At 34.2% G+C, this 16180-nt stretch overlaps 1 protein-coding gene across 7 annotated transcripts in view; it reads left to right on the plus strand.

Moving 5' to 3' along the window:
* The window catches only part of ATRX (ATRX chromatin remodeler), a 305789-nt gene that overhangs the window by 246101 nt on the left and 43508 nt on the right, over positions 1-16180 (plus strand). For all 7 annotated transcript variants that reach the window (XM_032387887.1, XM_032387888.1, XM_032387891.1 and 4 more), the window contains 2 exons: positions 3046-3152; positions 13966-14074. In XM_032387887.1, coding sequence (XP_032243778.1) covers positions 3046-3152; positions 13966-14074 — 216 coding nt within the window. The remainder of the gene's footprint in view (positions 1-3045; positions 3153-13965; positions 14075-16180) is intronic.

Consider the following 16180-nt stretch of genomic DNA (forward strand, 5'->3'; position numbering starts at 1 on the left):
AGAGGTTTTCTAACATCTAAATAACACTGTTGGTTCATATTAAACATACGGTCAACTGAGACTTTTTTTTTTTTTTTTTTTTAAGAAGAACTGGTGTCAAATCAGATTCATCTATTCTCTATTTGTGCAGTTGATCTTTTGACCCACGTGAAAACTTGATATTTCATAGGGCAAGAGATAAATGAATTTTAGTGATTTTTAGCCAGTGGTGTGTTGATAAATGTTTGACAACTGACTCTTCAAAAAATGATAACAGAGAAAGCAAAGAAGCACATAGAGCCCTAATTTGTAACATTTGCTGATATCCTTGGTAAAATACTCCCACTGTGGCCAATCTTAAGCTACTAACAGTCGTGGGAAAAAATGCTAACAATCCACTTTCCTGTTTCAAGCAAGTTACAGCTAATTCCAGTACACTACTAGTTTCAGCCCAGCCCTTCTGACTTATTTTCTGTCATTTAAGTATAAAATTTTGATTGAATTGTAATTTCTAGATTTTTTGATATGTATGAATTTGATTTGTATTGCTTCTGTATTTTCATATGGGTCATTAATAAAATGGATAAAGCCAAAATAGTTTATACAAGGATGAAAATTATTACCAGTCAGGGCGTAGTTGTTCATGTTATCTGCAACTAGAAAAAGTTAAGAGATAACCATTAGTATGTAGCCACTTAGTCCTAATAACATCTTTTTCATAGATTTTTCCGAGCTCAGTGGTTCCCAGAACCAGCCTTAATGTGGACTCAGGTCAACCTTTTTCCAGAACAGTACCCCAAATCTCAGATTAATTCCAATTAAATAAATAATTAGTATTTCTAAGAATTTAAATTTCCCAGTTACAGGAACTGCCAAAAACCTTAATTTGTAGCTCAAAAAGAATTGATTAAATAAAGTGTTTGATTCTAGGAAAAATAATCAGTCTATTGAGGGATCAAGACTGTTGGTCATTTACACTGAGTACTAGGAATACATTCATTTCCTTACCAGTATTCTAGGAATACCAACTGGGAGACGGTAGACCCCCATAGTGCAGAGTTTAGGAAGTCATACAATAGCCAAAGCACATGTTAAAAACTCCCAACAGCTGTTTCATAACTTGAATTGTTTTTTTCAGTTCTACTAAATCTGAAGACTTCGAGCAATGAGTGTTGAAGGATCTTCTGGAGTCATAAAAGTATCTTTCTCCTAGAGTACAGCTTTCAGAATCAAATAAAACCAAACAATATGCTTGGACAGGTGTCTAGTTCCTTGTATACTGACCTACTTTGTTTGCATATATAAGGGAGAGAACGAGCCCTCCTTTATCCTTTATTCCCTTTCTAGATTTTTTTCATTTCCTGTGTATAATTGTGTCTACTTCTCACCAGTGGGATAGATGAGACCAGTGGTTTTCACACTGTTTTTCAGAACCCATGAAAGTTGGTGAAAAGAGAAGGCTAGAGCAGAGGCTGAGGGGCCAGGGACACTTTTATCTTCTCCCCCAAGGCCTAAAGCACCCTGCTTTGTTTATTTGTTTTATTTGTTTAAAAAAATTTTTTTTAATATTTTTTTTAATATTTTTTATTTATTTATCAGAGAGAGAGAGACAGAGGCAGGCAGAGGGAGAAGCAGGCTCCTTGCTGAGCAAGGAGCCCGATGTGGGACTTAATCCCAGGACCCTGGGATCATGACCTGAGCTGAAGGCAGACGCTTAACCGACTGAGCCACCCAGGCGTCCTGTTTAAAAAGATTTTTTATTTGAGAGAGAGAGAGAGCATAAGTGGGGGGTGGGTGGGAGGTGGGGCAGAGGGAGAGGGAATCTCAAGCAGACTCCCAGCTGAGCGTGGAGCCCGACCTGGGGCTGTATCTCACGACCCTGAGGTCGTGACCTGAGCCAAAATCAGAGTCAGACACTTAACCAACTGAGCTACCCAGGTTATTTATTTATTTATTTATTTAATATCATATATTTAATATATATATATATATTAAAGTTTTTATTTAAATTCCAGTTAGTTAACATACAGTGTAATGTATAATGTTAGTTTCATGTTAAATAGATGATGGGGATTAAAGAGTGCACTTGTGATGAGTACCAGGTGTTGTATGGAAGTGTTGAATCAGTGTATTGTACACCTGAAATTATTTTTAGTTTCATTTTAATACCACGTAAGACTTTATGTGAACATTTTAATAACACATAAGACTTTATGTGAACAAATAGTTTTCATGGCTCAAAACAGGAGTTAGGGAACTATTGGGATGGAGAATCAGGAATCTGCAGACATATTTGAAATGGAACAACAAAGTGTTTTAGAATGTGTACAAGTCTAAAATTACTCAAATTCTTTTAATAGTTAACATTTTTTCTCATATTCTTTAAATAGTTTCTTTTGTACACTAAAAGTTTTTAATTTTGATGAAATCCACTTCATCAACTTTTTTTTCCCATAGATCATACTTTTGGTGTTATGTCTCAGAATTGTCTAACCCCAAGTTATGAGGATTTTCTTCTTGCGTTTTTCTAAACATTCTGCAGTTTTACATTTTGAAATCAGATTTATATTCCATTTTGAATTATTTTTTCTATAAAATGTGAGGTTTAAGCCAAAGTTCATTTTTTTTTTTTGCATATGGATGTTGAATTTTGCCAAGACCATTGTTGAAAAGATTATCTTTTTTCCACTGAATTGCCTTTGCCTCTTTGTGAAAAGCCATTTAGCTAACTATATATTGTGTGGCTCTATATCTGAACTCTATATTCTGTACCATCAATTTGTGCTTGTCCCTTAATCAGTACTACACCATTCTGATTACTCTAGCTTTTTAAGTGTTGAAATCATGTAGAGTTAGGCCTCCAACTTTTTCTCTTTCAGAGTTGTTTTGGCTACTCTGTGTGCTCAGCATTCTCATATAAACTTTATAGAATCAGCTCGTTAATTTCTCAAAAATCCTACTGTGGTTTTGATTAGAATTGTGTTGAATTTGTAAGTCAATTTGGGAAGAAGTGTTATCTTTACTATGTGACCCTTCTAATCCATTAACACTAATCCACTTTTTTAGCCTTGTTTTCAGCCAGTCTCTCATATCTCTGGACTTGATTGAAGATTTTCTTGAATTGGCCAGTAGGGAAAAGACAGAAGATAAAGATAAACCTCTTATTTATAAAGGTGAGTTACAAACATTTCTATATCATAATTTTTGGAACCTTCATTTAAACGTATTATACAAACATTTTAACAATAAAAGAAAAAATACTCCCCAGACACACAACTTTAATATATCTATTTTTTCTGCACATTCTTCTTGTCCTTATCTATATATATATGGTCTTTATTGTTGCAATTGCAACATGAAATAAGATTTTTTGTTATTTTTTTTTTAAGATTTTTTTTAAAATTTATCTGAGGGAGATAGTGAGAGCAGGAACACAAGCAGGGGGAGAGGGAGAGGGTGAAGCAGGCTTCCCGTGGAGCAGGGAGCCCGATGTGGGGCTCGATCCCAGGACCCTGGGATTGTGACCTGAGCTGAAGGCAGACGCTTAACGACTGACCCACCCAGGCGCCCCAAGATTTTTTGTTCTTATAAAGAGCTTTATTGAGATAATTCACATATCATGCAGTTCATCCATTTTAAGTGAACAATTCAGTGGTTTTTAGTATTTTCATAGAGTTCTGCAACTATCACCACAATTTTCAGCCTTTTTAATCACCACCAAAGAAACCCTGTACCCTTTAGCTATTACCCTCCTACCCCTGCCTTCCACCTCTTCAGATCTTAAGCAATCACTAATGAAACTACTTTCTGTTTCTACAGATTGACCTATTCTGAAACTTTCATATAAATGGATTCATATAATATGTGGTCTTTTGTGACTGGCTTCTTTCACGTAGTATGTTTTCAAAGTTCTTCCATGTTGTAGCATGTGTCAGTACTTCATTCATTAGGCCATAAAGATCTAATAATATTCCATTGTATGGATAATACCCACATTTTGATTATCCATTTATTCATTCACAGATATCTGGGTTGTTTTCATTTTCTGACTGTTCTGACTAGTGCTGTGATAAATATTTGTATGCATGTTTTTATTTAAACATCTGTTTTCACTTCTTTTGGATATATACTTAGGAATGGAATTATTGGGTCATATGGTAATTTTAACTTACTGAGGAACCACCAGACTGTTTTCCATACTGGCTGCACTATTTTACATTTCCACAAGCCGTATATAAGGGTTCCAGTTTCTCCACATCTTCACCAATACTTACCTTCTGTTTTGTTTTGTTTTGTTTTGTTTTGTTACAGGTATACCTCAGAGTTATTGCGGGTTTGGTTCCAGACCACTGCAATAATGTGAATACTTCAATAAAGGGAGTCAAATTAGTTTTTTTTGGTTTCCCAGTGCATATAAAAGTGCATATAAAAGTTATATTTACACTATTCTGTAGTCTGTTAAGTGTGCAATAGCATTATATCTAAAAAAAGTATATACTTTAATTAAAAAATACTTTATTGCTAAAAGACGCCAACCATCATCTGAGTTTTCAGCAAGTTGTAATTTTTTTCTGGTGGAGGATTTTGCCATGGTGTTGGCATTTCAGTAATCTTCACAGCATCTTCACCAGGAGTAGATTCCACCTCAGGAAACCACTTTCTTTGCTCACCTGTAAGAGGCAACTCCTCATCTGTTCAAGTTTTATAATGACATTGTAGCAATTCAGTCCTATCTTCAGGCTTCACTTCTAATTCTAGTTCTCTTGCTATTTCAACCATATCTGCAGTTACGTCCTCCTCTCAAAGTCATCTGTGAGGGTTGGATTCAACTTCTTCCAAACTCCTGTTAATGTTGATATTTTGAACTCTTCCCATGAATCACAAATGTTTTTAATAGCATGTAGAATGGTGAATCCTTTCCAGAAGGTTTTCAGTTTACTTTACCTAGATCCATCAGAGGAGTCACTCTCTGTGTAAGTTTTGGTGAAAGTGAGTCCTCCTACTTTGTTTCTCTTCAAGATTATTTTGGCTATTCTGGGTCCCTGGCAATTCCATATGAATTTTAGAATCACCTTGTAAATTTCTACAGAGAAATCAGCATAGGGATTCTGATTAAGATTCTGATAGGGATTACCTTGAATCTGTATTTCATTTTAGGAAGTATTGCCATCTTAACAATATTAAGTCTTCTGATCCATGAACATAGAACGTTTTAGCATTTGTTTAGGTCTTTAATTTTCTTTCACCAGTATTTTGTGGTTTTTAGTGTATACATTTTAAATGTCATGTGTTAAATTTATTCTTACTTATTTTATTCTTTTTGATGGTATTGTAATAGAATTTTCTTAATTATATTTTTGGATTATTCCTTGCAAATGTTTAAAAAAATTGAGTTTTGTATATTAACTCATTTATTAGTCCTAATAGTTTTTAAGTGGATATTTATTTGTTTATTTATTTATTTATTTTGTTAGTCACTATACACTACTTCATTAGTTTGTGGTGTAGTGTTCCATAATTCATTGTTTGCATATAACACCCAGTGCTCATTGCTGTACGTGCCCTCCTTAATACCAATCACTGGGCTAACCCATCCCCTACCGCCCTCCCCTCTGAAACCCTCAGTTTGTTTCCCAGAGTCCATAGTCTCTCATGGTTCATCTCTCTCTCTGATTTTCCCTCCTTCATTTTTCCCTTCCTTCTCCTAATGTCCTCCATGCTATTCCTTATGTTCCACATATAAGTGAAACCATATGATAATTGTCTTTCTCTGCTTGACTTATTTCACTTAGCATAATCCCCTCCAGTTCCATCCATGTTGATGCAATTGGTGGGTATTCATCCTTTCTGATGGCTAATATTCCATTGTGTATATGGACCACATCTTCTTCATCCATTCGTTTGCTGAAGGGCATCTCAGCTCCTTCTACAGTTTGGCTATTGTGGGCATTGCTGCTATGAACATTACAGTGCATGTGCCCCTTCTTTTCAGTACATCTGTATTTTTGGGTTAAATACCAATAACCAGTAACAGAATTGAAGCAATGATCAAAAACCTCCCAAAAAACAAGAGTCCAGGGCCTGATGGGTTCCCAGGGGAATTCTCCCAAACGTTTAAAGAAGAAGTAATACTTATTCTTCTGAAGCTATTTAAAAAAATAGAAATGGAAGGAACACTTCCAAACTCATTCTATGAGGCCAGCATTACCTTGATCCCAAAACCATGCAAAGACACCATCAAAAAGGAGAATTACAGACCAATATCCCTGATGAATGTGGATGCCAAAATTCTCAACAAGATCCTAGGCAGTAGGATCCAACAGTACATTAAAAAGATTATCCATCATGACCAGGTGGGATTTATTCCTGGGAAGCAGGTTATGGTGTATAATTCTCTTTATATGTTGCTGGATTCTGTTCACTGGTATTTTGTTGAGGATTTGTGCATCCTTATACATAAGATATAACTAATTTTCAGTTTTGCTTTCTTTTAATATCTTTGTCTGGTTTTGGTAGGAGGCTAATACTGGCCTCATTTAATGAGTCAAGAAGTATTCCTTTTCCTGGTTTTTGAAAGAGTTTGGGAAGAATTGGTATGAGTTCTTTAAATGTTTGCCAAAATTTAGCACTGAAACCATCTGGACCTGGGTTTTTCTTGTGGGTAGTTTTTATCAGCAGCAGCAGCAATATTATAAAATATACATAACATAAAATTTAACATTTTGTCAGAGTGAAAAAGCAACCTACAGAATAGGAGAAAACATTTGCAAATCATCTATCTTGTAAGGGGTTAATATTCAGAATACATAAAGAACTACTATAATTCAACAACAAACAGATAACCTGATTCAGAAAATGGCTAGAAGATTCAAATAGACATATCTCTGAAGATAATATACAAATGACCTACAAGCACATGAAAATATGCCCAACATCATTAATCTTTAGAGAAACACAAATCAAAACCACAGTGAAATATAACCTCACACTATTAGAATGGCTACTGTCAAACAAATCCGTAAATAACAGGTTGGTGATGATGTGGAGAATTTGGAACATTGGTGCACTCTTGGTGGGAATGTAAAATGATACAACTACTGTGTAAATCAGTATGGCAGTTCCTCAGAAAATTAAAACTAGAATTATATGATCCAACAACACTACTTCTGGGTAAATACTCAAAAGAATTGAAAGTGTAGTCTTGAAAGAGATATTTGTACACCCATATTCATAGCCACATTATTCACAATAATGAAAAGGTAGAAATAATCCAAGTGTATGTTGGTGGATGAATGGATAAACAGAATGTGGTATATACACAATGGAATATTTTTCAGCTCTTAAAAGGAAGGAAATCTCGTCACATGCTACAACCCTGAAGAAACAAACCAGCACAAAAGTGGAATAAACCACAAAAAACGGTGAATACTGTGTGATTTCATTTACTTCACATATCTAAGGTAGTCAGATACACAGAGACAAAGTAGAACGGTGCTTACTGTGGGGAAGGGGAGAATGGGGAGTTGTGGTTTAGTGGATATAGAGTTTCAGTTTGCAAGTATAAAAAGTTCTGGAGATCTGTTAACACAACTGAACTATACACTTAAAATGGTTAAGATGGTAAATTTTATGGTATGTGGTTGTTTTTTGTTTTTGTTTTTTTTTCTTAGTACAATATAAGAAGTTACATAGCCAGCTGCTAGTGGAGGTTGGGTAAAACAGGAGTTTGTTTTGTTTTGTTTTGCACCAAATCTTTCTGATTTATCTGTCTTTTATTAAAAATACAAATTTTAAAAAACTGATAAGAGATATGGGACAAGAAACTTAAAACTCCGTAATGATTTGTTTACTCTATAAGACAGATTTATATATAAAGTTAATGGACATTAAATTTAAAAAAATTTGATGAGTACCTACCAGCTGTTCTGCCAACGACTAGGAAACACAGTTGTAGTCCCTTTCTTGAGGAGCTAATAGTCTAATGGTGAATACAGATGTTAAAGACAAAAAAATTAAATGTCCAGGAAATTGAGGGGCAATATTTCTGTGGTTTAAGAAGTTGTTCTAATCTCTCTGCCTCAAACTATCTCAGACAACTCCTTAACCGTATTTCCCCTAATCAGTCAATTAATTGGGGGAAAAAAGCCAAATTGGGAGGGGAGAGATAGGAAGGGAAACAGGTTTTTACCATTTTGATCATTTTTAAGTGTATAGTTCTATGGCATTAAGTACACCCATATTACCATGCAACCATCACCGCCATTTTAAAATTTTCACTTTTGCTGGGGAGCAAGTCTATGAAGCTCCGTATGTTGTCATACCAGAAGTCCCTCTCCCCATAAATTAAATTTTGTTTTTTTCACTGATTTCATAAACATTTTGATGTCACTCCATATATGATGTTCTGTCACTTTCAGCTCTACAGTCATCTGTCCAGTAAAATCGTAATTTACTTATTTCTCCATTATTATATATCAGGATTATTATATTCAATTTTTCACTATTACAGGTAGTCTACTGTAGGTGCCTTGATGAGAGTAGATTTTTAAAAATTTCTTCTGGTTAAATTTCCATGTAAAATGGTGATTTTAGGGTATACTATTTTTCTATTTGAGAATCATAACACAGTGTATGTTATGAATACTATTTACAGTACTCATATTTCTTTATCTAAATATTGAAGTTGAGGGGTGCCTGGCTGGCTCCGTTGGAAGAACATGCAACTCTTGATCTTGGGGTTGTGGGTTTGAGCCCCACATTGGGTATAGAGATTACTTAAATAAATAAAACTTTAAAAATAGATACATAAATATTAAAGTTGACAGTTACCTTGTTACCAACAATATAAAGACTACATTTAGGTTTCCTTTCTAATAAAAGGGAATCTTTTTATTATTTATATCTTTTCTGTGGATAATTATGTAGTTATTTGAATGATCAGAATCCTGTTTTTCTTTTAACAGCTATTGAGATATAAGCCTATTTTTGATGAAGAAATACTTTCAAAAAGGAGGCTATAATTGTGGCCTTTTTAAAATTTGAAGTATATCTGACACACAGTACCCTATTCATTTCAAGTGTACATCATAGTGATTTGATATTTTTATACATTATGAAATGACCTCCATGATAGTCTAGTTACCATGTGTTTACTGCACAAAGTTATTACAATACTATTGGCCATATTCTTTATGCTGTACATTACATACCATGACTTTATTTAATAGCTGGAAGTTTGTATCTCTTAATTCTGTTCACATTTTTTGCTCATTCCCCAACTCCTCCCCACTCTGGTAACCAATAGCTTGTTTCCTGTAACTATGAGTCTCTTTCTGTCTTTCTGTTTGTTAGATTCCACATATGAGTAAAATCATATAGTATTTGTCTTTCTCTGTCTTACTTATTTTCCTTAGCATAATACCCTCTAGGTCCATCCATGTTGTTGCCAGGTGGCAAGATCTCATCCTTGTTTATGGCTGAGTAATATTCCTCTCTCTGTGTGTGTGTGTGTGTGTGTGTGTGTGTGTGTGATTTTATTTTATTAGGTTCCTTCCATATCTTAGCTATTGTAAATAATGCTGCAGTGAAAATAGGGGTTAATATATCTCTTTGATTTGGTGTTTCCGTTTTCTTTGGAAAAATACCCAAAAGTGGAATATTGGATCATGGGGTAGTTCTATTCTAATTTTTTGAGGAACCTCCATAGTGGCTGCATCAATTTTACATTCCCACCAACAGTGTATAAAGGTTCCCTTTTTTCAACATCCTTGCTGACACTTGTTATTTTTTGTCTTTTTGATAATAGCTAATCTAAGCAGTGTGGAGTGATACCTTATTGTGGTTTTAATTTGCACTTTGCTGATGCCTAGTGATGTTGTGTATCTTTTCATGTGCCTGTTGGCCATCTTTATGTTGTCTTTGAAAAAATGTCTATTCAAGTCTTCTGCCCATTTTTAAATCATTTTATTTGGGTTTTTTGATATTAAGTTGTGTAAGTTCTTCTATGTTTTGGAATTGAACCCCTTATTGGGTTTATGATTTGCAAATATCTTCTCCCATTCAGTAGATAGCCATTTTGTTTTGTTGAAGGTTTTCTTCACTGCAAAAACTTTCTAATTTGATATAATCCCATTTGTTTATTTTAGCTTTCATTGCCCTTGCTTGAGAAGACTGGTCCAAAAAAAAAATATTGCTAAAATGGATGTCAGTGAGCTTACTGCCTATGTTTTCTTCTGGGAGTTTTATTGTTTCAGGTCTTACATTCAAGTCTTTAAACCATTTTGAATTTATTTTTGTATATGGTGTAAGATAGTGGTCCAGTTTCATTCTTTTGCGTGTAGCTGTCTAGTTTTCCCTACACCATTTATTGAAGAGGCTTTTTTTCCCCCATTGCATATTCTTGCCTCCTTTGGCATAGATTAATTTACCATATATGGATGGGTTTATTTATGGGCTCTCTGTCTTATTCCATTGTTTTATGTATCTGCTTTTGCTCTAGTACCATACTGTTTTGATGACTATATCTTTGTAGTATAGTTTGAGACCAGGGAGCATGATACCTCCAGCTTTATTCTTCTTTCTCAAGATTGCTTTGACTGTTTGGCATATTTTGTGGTTCTATACAAATTTTAGGATTCTTTGTTCTAGTTCTGTGAAAAAATGTATTGTGATCTTTTCTTTTTTTGTCTGATGGTACCTGGAGTACTCTTGGAATATAGTGCTATTGTTTTTAATTTTAATTTTCTAATCCTGTTGATAATATTGGTAATATTTTCTCTTATTGTACTCATTTTAAATATAATAATTTTTTAGGAAATAAAACCCTAATAACCTCCTGTGCAAGCTGTAGGCAGGTGGTATCTTTATTTTTAGACAGGTGCATTGGTTGCTTAGGTCACTGTAGTAATTGAAAAGGAACATTTGCTCTTTATTTGATACCATACCATATACTATGTCATTGGTTTACTAAGACATTTACCTAGTAAAAAAGAGTAGAATTCCTTTTTTTCCCAAGCAAAATCTTACATGGAATATTAGTACATTGGGCCTGGGTTGCTAAAGAAGTGAAGAGATCACTCCTCCTTCCCTAACTGGGGTTAAGAGTCACCACCAAGCCACTGCCTCATTAGCACACCTCAAATTAGCTGTTTACAGAACCCATAAAGTATTCCAGGGTTTATTTCATTTTGTAAGTATAGGGTACTTACCACGTGCAAGGCACAATCTAGATGCTAAGGATAAAGAAGCTAACAAAAAAAATATGTCCCTAACCTCCTAGAGGCTACATTTTTGTTAGAGAAGACCAATAAGAAACAAACAGGAAATGTGTAGTTTAAAAATGCAATGGAGAAATAATGAAATACTTTAAAGGTGATAGGCAGTTTTGGGGGACAATATGTAAATTGATCGGGCAAGGCTTTACTGATGTCCCTCACAGAACTGGACATGTAGTAGGTCCATAGTAAATGTTTGCTGAACTGGCAGGGTAATACATTGCCCTTACCTGGATATTCTTTAGTTATTTTCCATAGAGAATCATGCTCTGGTGATGCATTTTTTATGTTCCCATTACGTTTAAGTGCTAGGTATACACTGGCACTTTTTAATCTTTATCACTACCCCCTTCTTTGTTTCTAAGGCCCCTCCTTATTGATATGTCTTTAACCTATATATGGGTAGTGTATATATGTATTCCTTGATTTGAGTATGGTTAAGTATAATGTTGGCTTAAATGGATTTTTCTGTTATCTATTATTAGTTTTATTAGTTCAGTTCTGTGTTCTGGCAGTGCTTCATTATCTGAAAGACAAAGTACCAGAAAAGTTATATCAATTTATTCTACTATCATGAATAAATGGAAAATGCCTATTTTACTATATACCTGTAGTACTATAATTACATTTTCCCCATCTTTAATGGGTAAAAACAATTGTCATTGTTTTAATTTGTACTTTTTTGACCACTGGCAAGATTGAATATTTTTCCATATGGTTGTTAGTTTATATTTAATTTAATAAATTATCTTCAACAAACATTTGTTTTAACTATTAATCAGTTCAGTTTGTCCTTTGTGTCACTACTACTACTACTATTGCTGTGTACTGGACACTGAACTAGGTTCAGGGGTATTACAGGAAATCATGTTATAGGGATGATCACATATAAATGTGCCCTAGTAGAGACATACATAATTTGATGTGGGATCTTGGATGATAATATTAAGTACTCAGTGAGCTTAATTACTGTGTGACAGGCACTGTTCTAACGGTTTTTTTTTCTTATATCAGCTCATTTAAAAAACAGTAACCCTATACAGTAGGTGCTCAGCTAGCTCCATTTTTAAAGATAAACACATTTTCACATTTTGTAAATGAAAATGCTAATAAATGGTGAACCTGGGATTTTTTAAAAAATGTATAATTTTGGTGACTAACCTGTGCTGACTTTATCACTTTTTAAGTGTTGGATTCATAGTACAGATTATTCATTTGTATTATCAGAGAAAGGTGAGTATGTTGAAATACTTTAAAAATATTAATACCATATTTAATTTATTTATGATTAGCATATTAACTTTAATAATTACCCTGTTAGGTGAACAATTAATGGAAATGTGACTCCAGCCTCTTTTTTATCCAGCCATCTATCTCAAATTCTTTTTTCCTTAGCTGTGTATGCCTTTTTTTTCCAATTGAAAGAAATAAAAATCACAAATAAATAAATAGACTTTCTTACCAATTGCCAAATTTCCAGCAAGGAAATTACAAGTTTTCAGTATAAGTAAAGATATGGGTAAGTAATAAACATGTTGAAAAGCACCTTTTAAACTAAGTACTAAATTTAAATAAAAAGTTTGCTGAAAGATCTAAATCTCAGTTTTGTCAACTTCTTGTTTTTATGTTAAGATTCTAGGATGTGACTCTGGAGGGGAAATAGTAGTAGTATGTTTACAATTAAAAGAACTGGAATGGAAATTATGTATAATAAAATATAAAAATATCATAAGTACTTAATTTGGTATTTTAGTTTTAATGTAAGTCTTGGGTAAATATTCACCTCACTGTCCAAAAGTTGATCAGTATCAACTTGTTAATAAGGGAGGAGACCTGGACATTTACAGATTTAATTAAAAGCAAGCTTCATGAACATAATGCAGTTTAACCATATTCTTTTTACAGTTTTAAAGGTTTCTAATCAAGGAAATCTTCTAAGAAATTCACATGTAGATGAAATACTTTTTTTTTCTTGTTATTTGTGGATTCCACATTTGTGAATTTGCCTTTCTGCTAAATTTATTTGTAACTCCAAAATCAATACTTGCGGTACTTCAGCAGTTATTCGCCAACACGTGCTGAGTGGCAAAAAACTCGAGTTGCCTGAGAAACACACTTCCAGTCAAGGTGGGACAAGATGATACCTTCCTTCTTTCTTGTTTCAGTTCTGATCCGGTAAATAAGCTTCTGTTCCACAGCCTATTTAGTGTTATGGTCTTCACATTTTTGAGCTTTTTGGTGGCAATCTTTCGGTTTCAAGTGGCCTTTAGGCTGGCGTTTAAGTGTTGTCCAGTTTCCTAAGTACCAGGAGGCTGCGATGCACCTTACAGAGAACAGCAGCGGACAGGCTGGGTTCAGGAATGACTTACAGCACTGCTGGCCATGAGTTCAATGCAAACAAATCAACAACATATCAGTGCAAGTTGTCTCGTGGTGGCACCTCTGCCTTGCGGGCTCAGAACCTCTCCGTGCGCGGCTCCCAGTGATGAAATACTTTTTTAAAGTACCTTTGCTATTCAATATCTATTGGAAATAAATCTGTGGTGAATTTATTTGTTAATATAGTGAATTACACCTTGATTAAAAAAATTTATATTTTACTATGCAAATAAAATATATATAACCAGATTTTAAATGGTGAGCAGGGAAGAAAATCTGTTATTACTAGCAGAACAATATATATCAAATCTCTCTTTTCTTGTTAAATTTTCAGGTGAAGGGAAGTGGCTGCGAAACATTGATTATTACCGTTTAGATGGTTCTACTACTGCACAGTCAAGGAAAAAATGGGCTGAAGAATTTAATGATGAAACTAATGTGAGGTAGGAAACATTTTTTGTTTGCACAGAGAGTTTTTAAAAAATAATTTTAAATCTGGGACACCTGGGTGGTTCAGTCGGTTAAGCAGCCAGCTCTTGATTTCAACTCAGGACATGATCTCAGGGGCCTAGGGTCAAGTCCCGCATTGGGCTCCCCACTCAGCAGGGCGTCTGCTTGTCTTCCTCTCCTTCTGTCCCTCCCCCTGCCTGCTTGCTTGCTCTCTCTCTCTCTCTCAAATAAATAAATCTTAAAAAAAAAAACAAAGCTGCTGTGAATGTTGTGTACAGGTTTAGTGTAGACCTACAATTTCATTTCTCTAGTATAAATGCCCAGGAGTATGATAGCTAGGTTGCATGGTAAGTGGCTGGTTTTTTAATAAACTGCCAAGTTGTTTTTCAGAGTGGCTGTACTTCTTTACAATGCCACCAATAAAGTGCGAAAGATCAAGGTTTTCTGCATCCTCACCAGGATTTGGTGTTAGCACTGTTTTTTATTTTGGCTGTTCTGATGGGTATGTAGTGGTAACTCATTGTGTCTTAAATTTGCATTTCCCTGATGGCTGGTTATGTTGAGCAGTCTTTTCATATGTTTATCTGCTTATCTTTATATCCTCTTTAGTGAAATGTTGGTCTTTTGCCCATTTTGTTAAGTTTTGGAAATTTTTTATGTGATTTAAATACGAGTCATTTGTCAGGTATGTGGTTTGCCAGTATTTTCTGCCAGTCTACAGCATGTCTTTTCATCCCCTTCACAAGGTTGTTCACAGAGCAAAAGTTTTTAGTTTTGATCAAGTCTAGTTTGTTAATTTTATATATTATGTTTTTGGTGTCAAGTCTGTGAATTCTTCCACAAGTGCTAGTTCATACAGATTTTCTCTTTTGCTCTAGTTTTATAGTTTTACATTTTACAATTTATATTTTATATTTAAGTCTGAGGTGCATTTTGAGGTAATTTTTCTATAAATTGTGAGGTTTGGGTCAAGTTCACTTTTTTCTTTTTCTCCTGTTTTGCCTACAGATACCCATTTGCTCTAGCATCGTTTGTTAAAAAAGCCATCCTTCCTCCACCAAATTGCTTTTGCACTTCTGTGAAAAATCAGTCTATTTCTTGGTTCACTGTTCCGTTCCATTGGTCTGTATGTCTGTTCTTTTGTCATTGCCACATAGTCTTGAATATTGTAGCTGTTAGAGTAAGCTTTAATGACAGGTTGAGTGATATCTCCTACTTTATTCTACTTTTTCCAAATTGTTTTAGCTAGTCTAATATCTTTGCCTTCATATATAAATTTTAGAATCTTCATATATCTACAAATGTCTTGCAAGGCTTGTAATAGTAATTGCATTAAATGTCTTAGCATTGGGGAGAACTGATAGTTTTACTATATTGAGCCTCCTGTGAACATATTTTTTCTATTTATATGGATCTTTTATTTCTTTCATCAGTGTTGATAGTTTTCAACAATAAGTCCTGTATTTGTTTTGTTAGGTTTACACCTAGATATTTTATTTTTCTGAATGACTGTATATGATATAATTTTGGCTTTTGCATGTTCATTGCTAGTATGAAGAGATGCAGTTGACTTTTGTTTTGATCTTATTACCTGTGATCTTGCTGAACTCACTTACTTATTCTAGGAGTTTGTTTAATAGATTCTCTGAGATTTTCTACTAGACCATTATGTCATCTGCAAGTAAGGATAGTTTTACTCTTTCTACCTTTCTGATCTGTATGCTGTTTATTTCCTTTTCTTTCCATATTGCACTGGCTACAACTTCAGTAATATGTTAAATAGCAATGATGAGAGTGAACATTCTTCCATACTTCTTGATATTAAGAGCATTCAATGTTGGTTAACTATACTGTTAGCTGTATAATTTTTTAGGTATTCTTTATAAATTTGAGGAAGTTCCCTTCTGTTCCTAGTTTGTGGAGAGTTTTTATTTGAATGGGTATTTAATTTTGTCAGATGCTTTTCCTGTCTCATTTAATTTTAATAAGTTTTCTTCTTTAGCCTGTTACATGCTATATTACGTAGATTGATTTTCAAATATTGAACCAGCCTTGCATCCCTGGAATAAACCCCATTTGGTCATGGTGTATAATTCTTT

This window comes from Phoca vitulina, unplaced genomic scaffold (assembly GCF_004348235.1).
Source record: "Phoca vitulina isolate PV1807 unplaced genomic scaffold, GSC_HSeal_1.0 scaffold51, whole genome shotgun sequence".
NCBI classification, from domain to species: domain Eukaryota; kingdom Metazoa; phylum Chordata; class Mammalia; order Carnivora; family Phocidae; genus Phoca; species Phoca vitulina.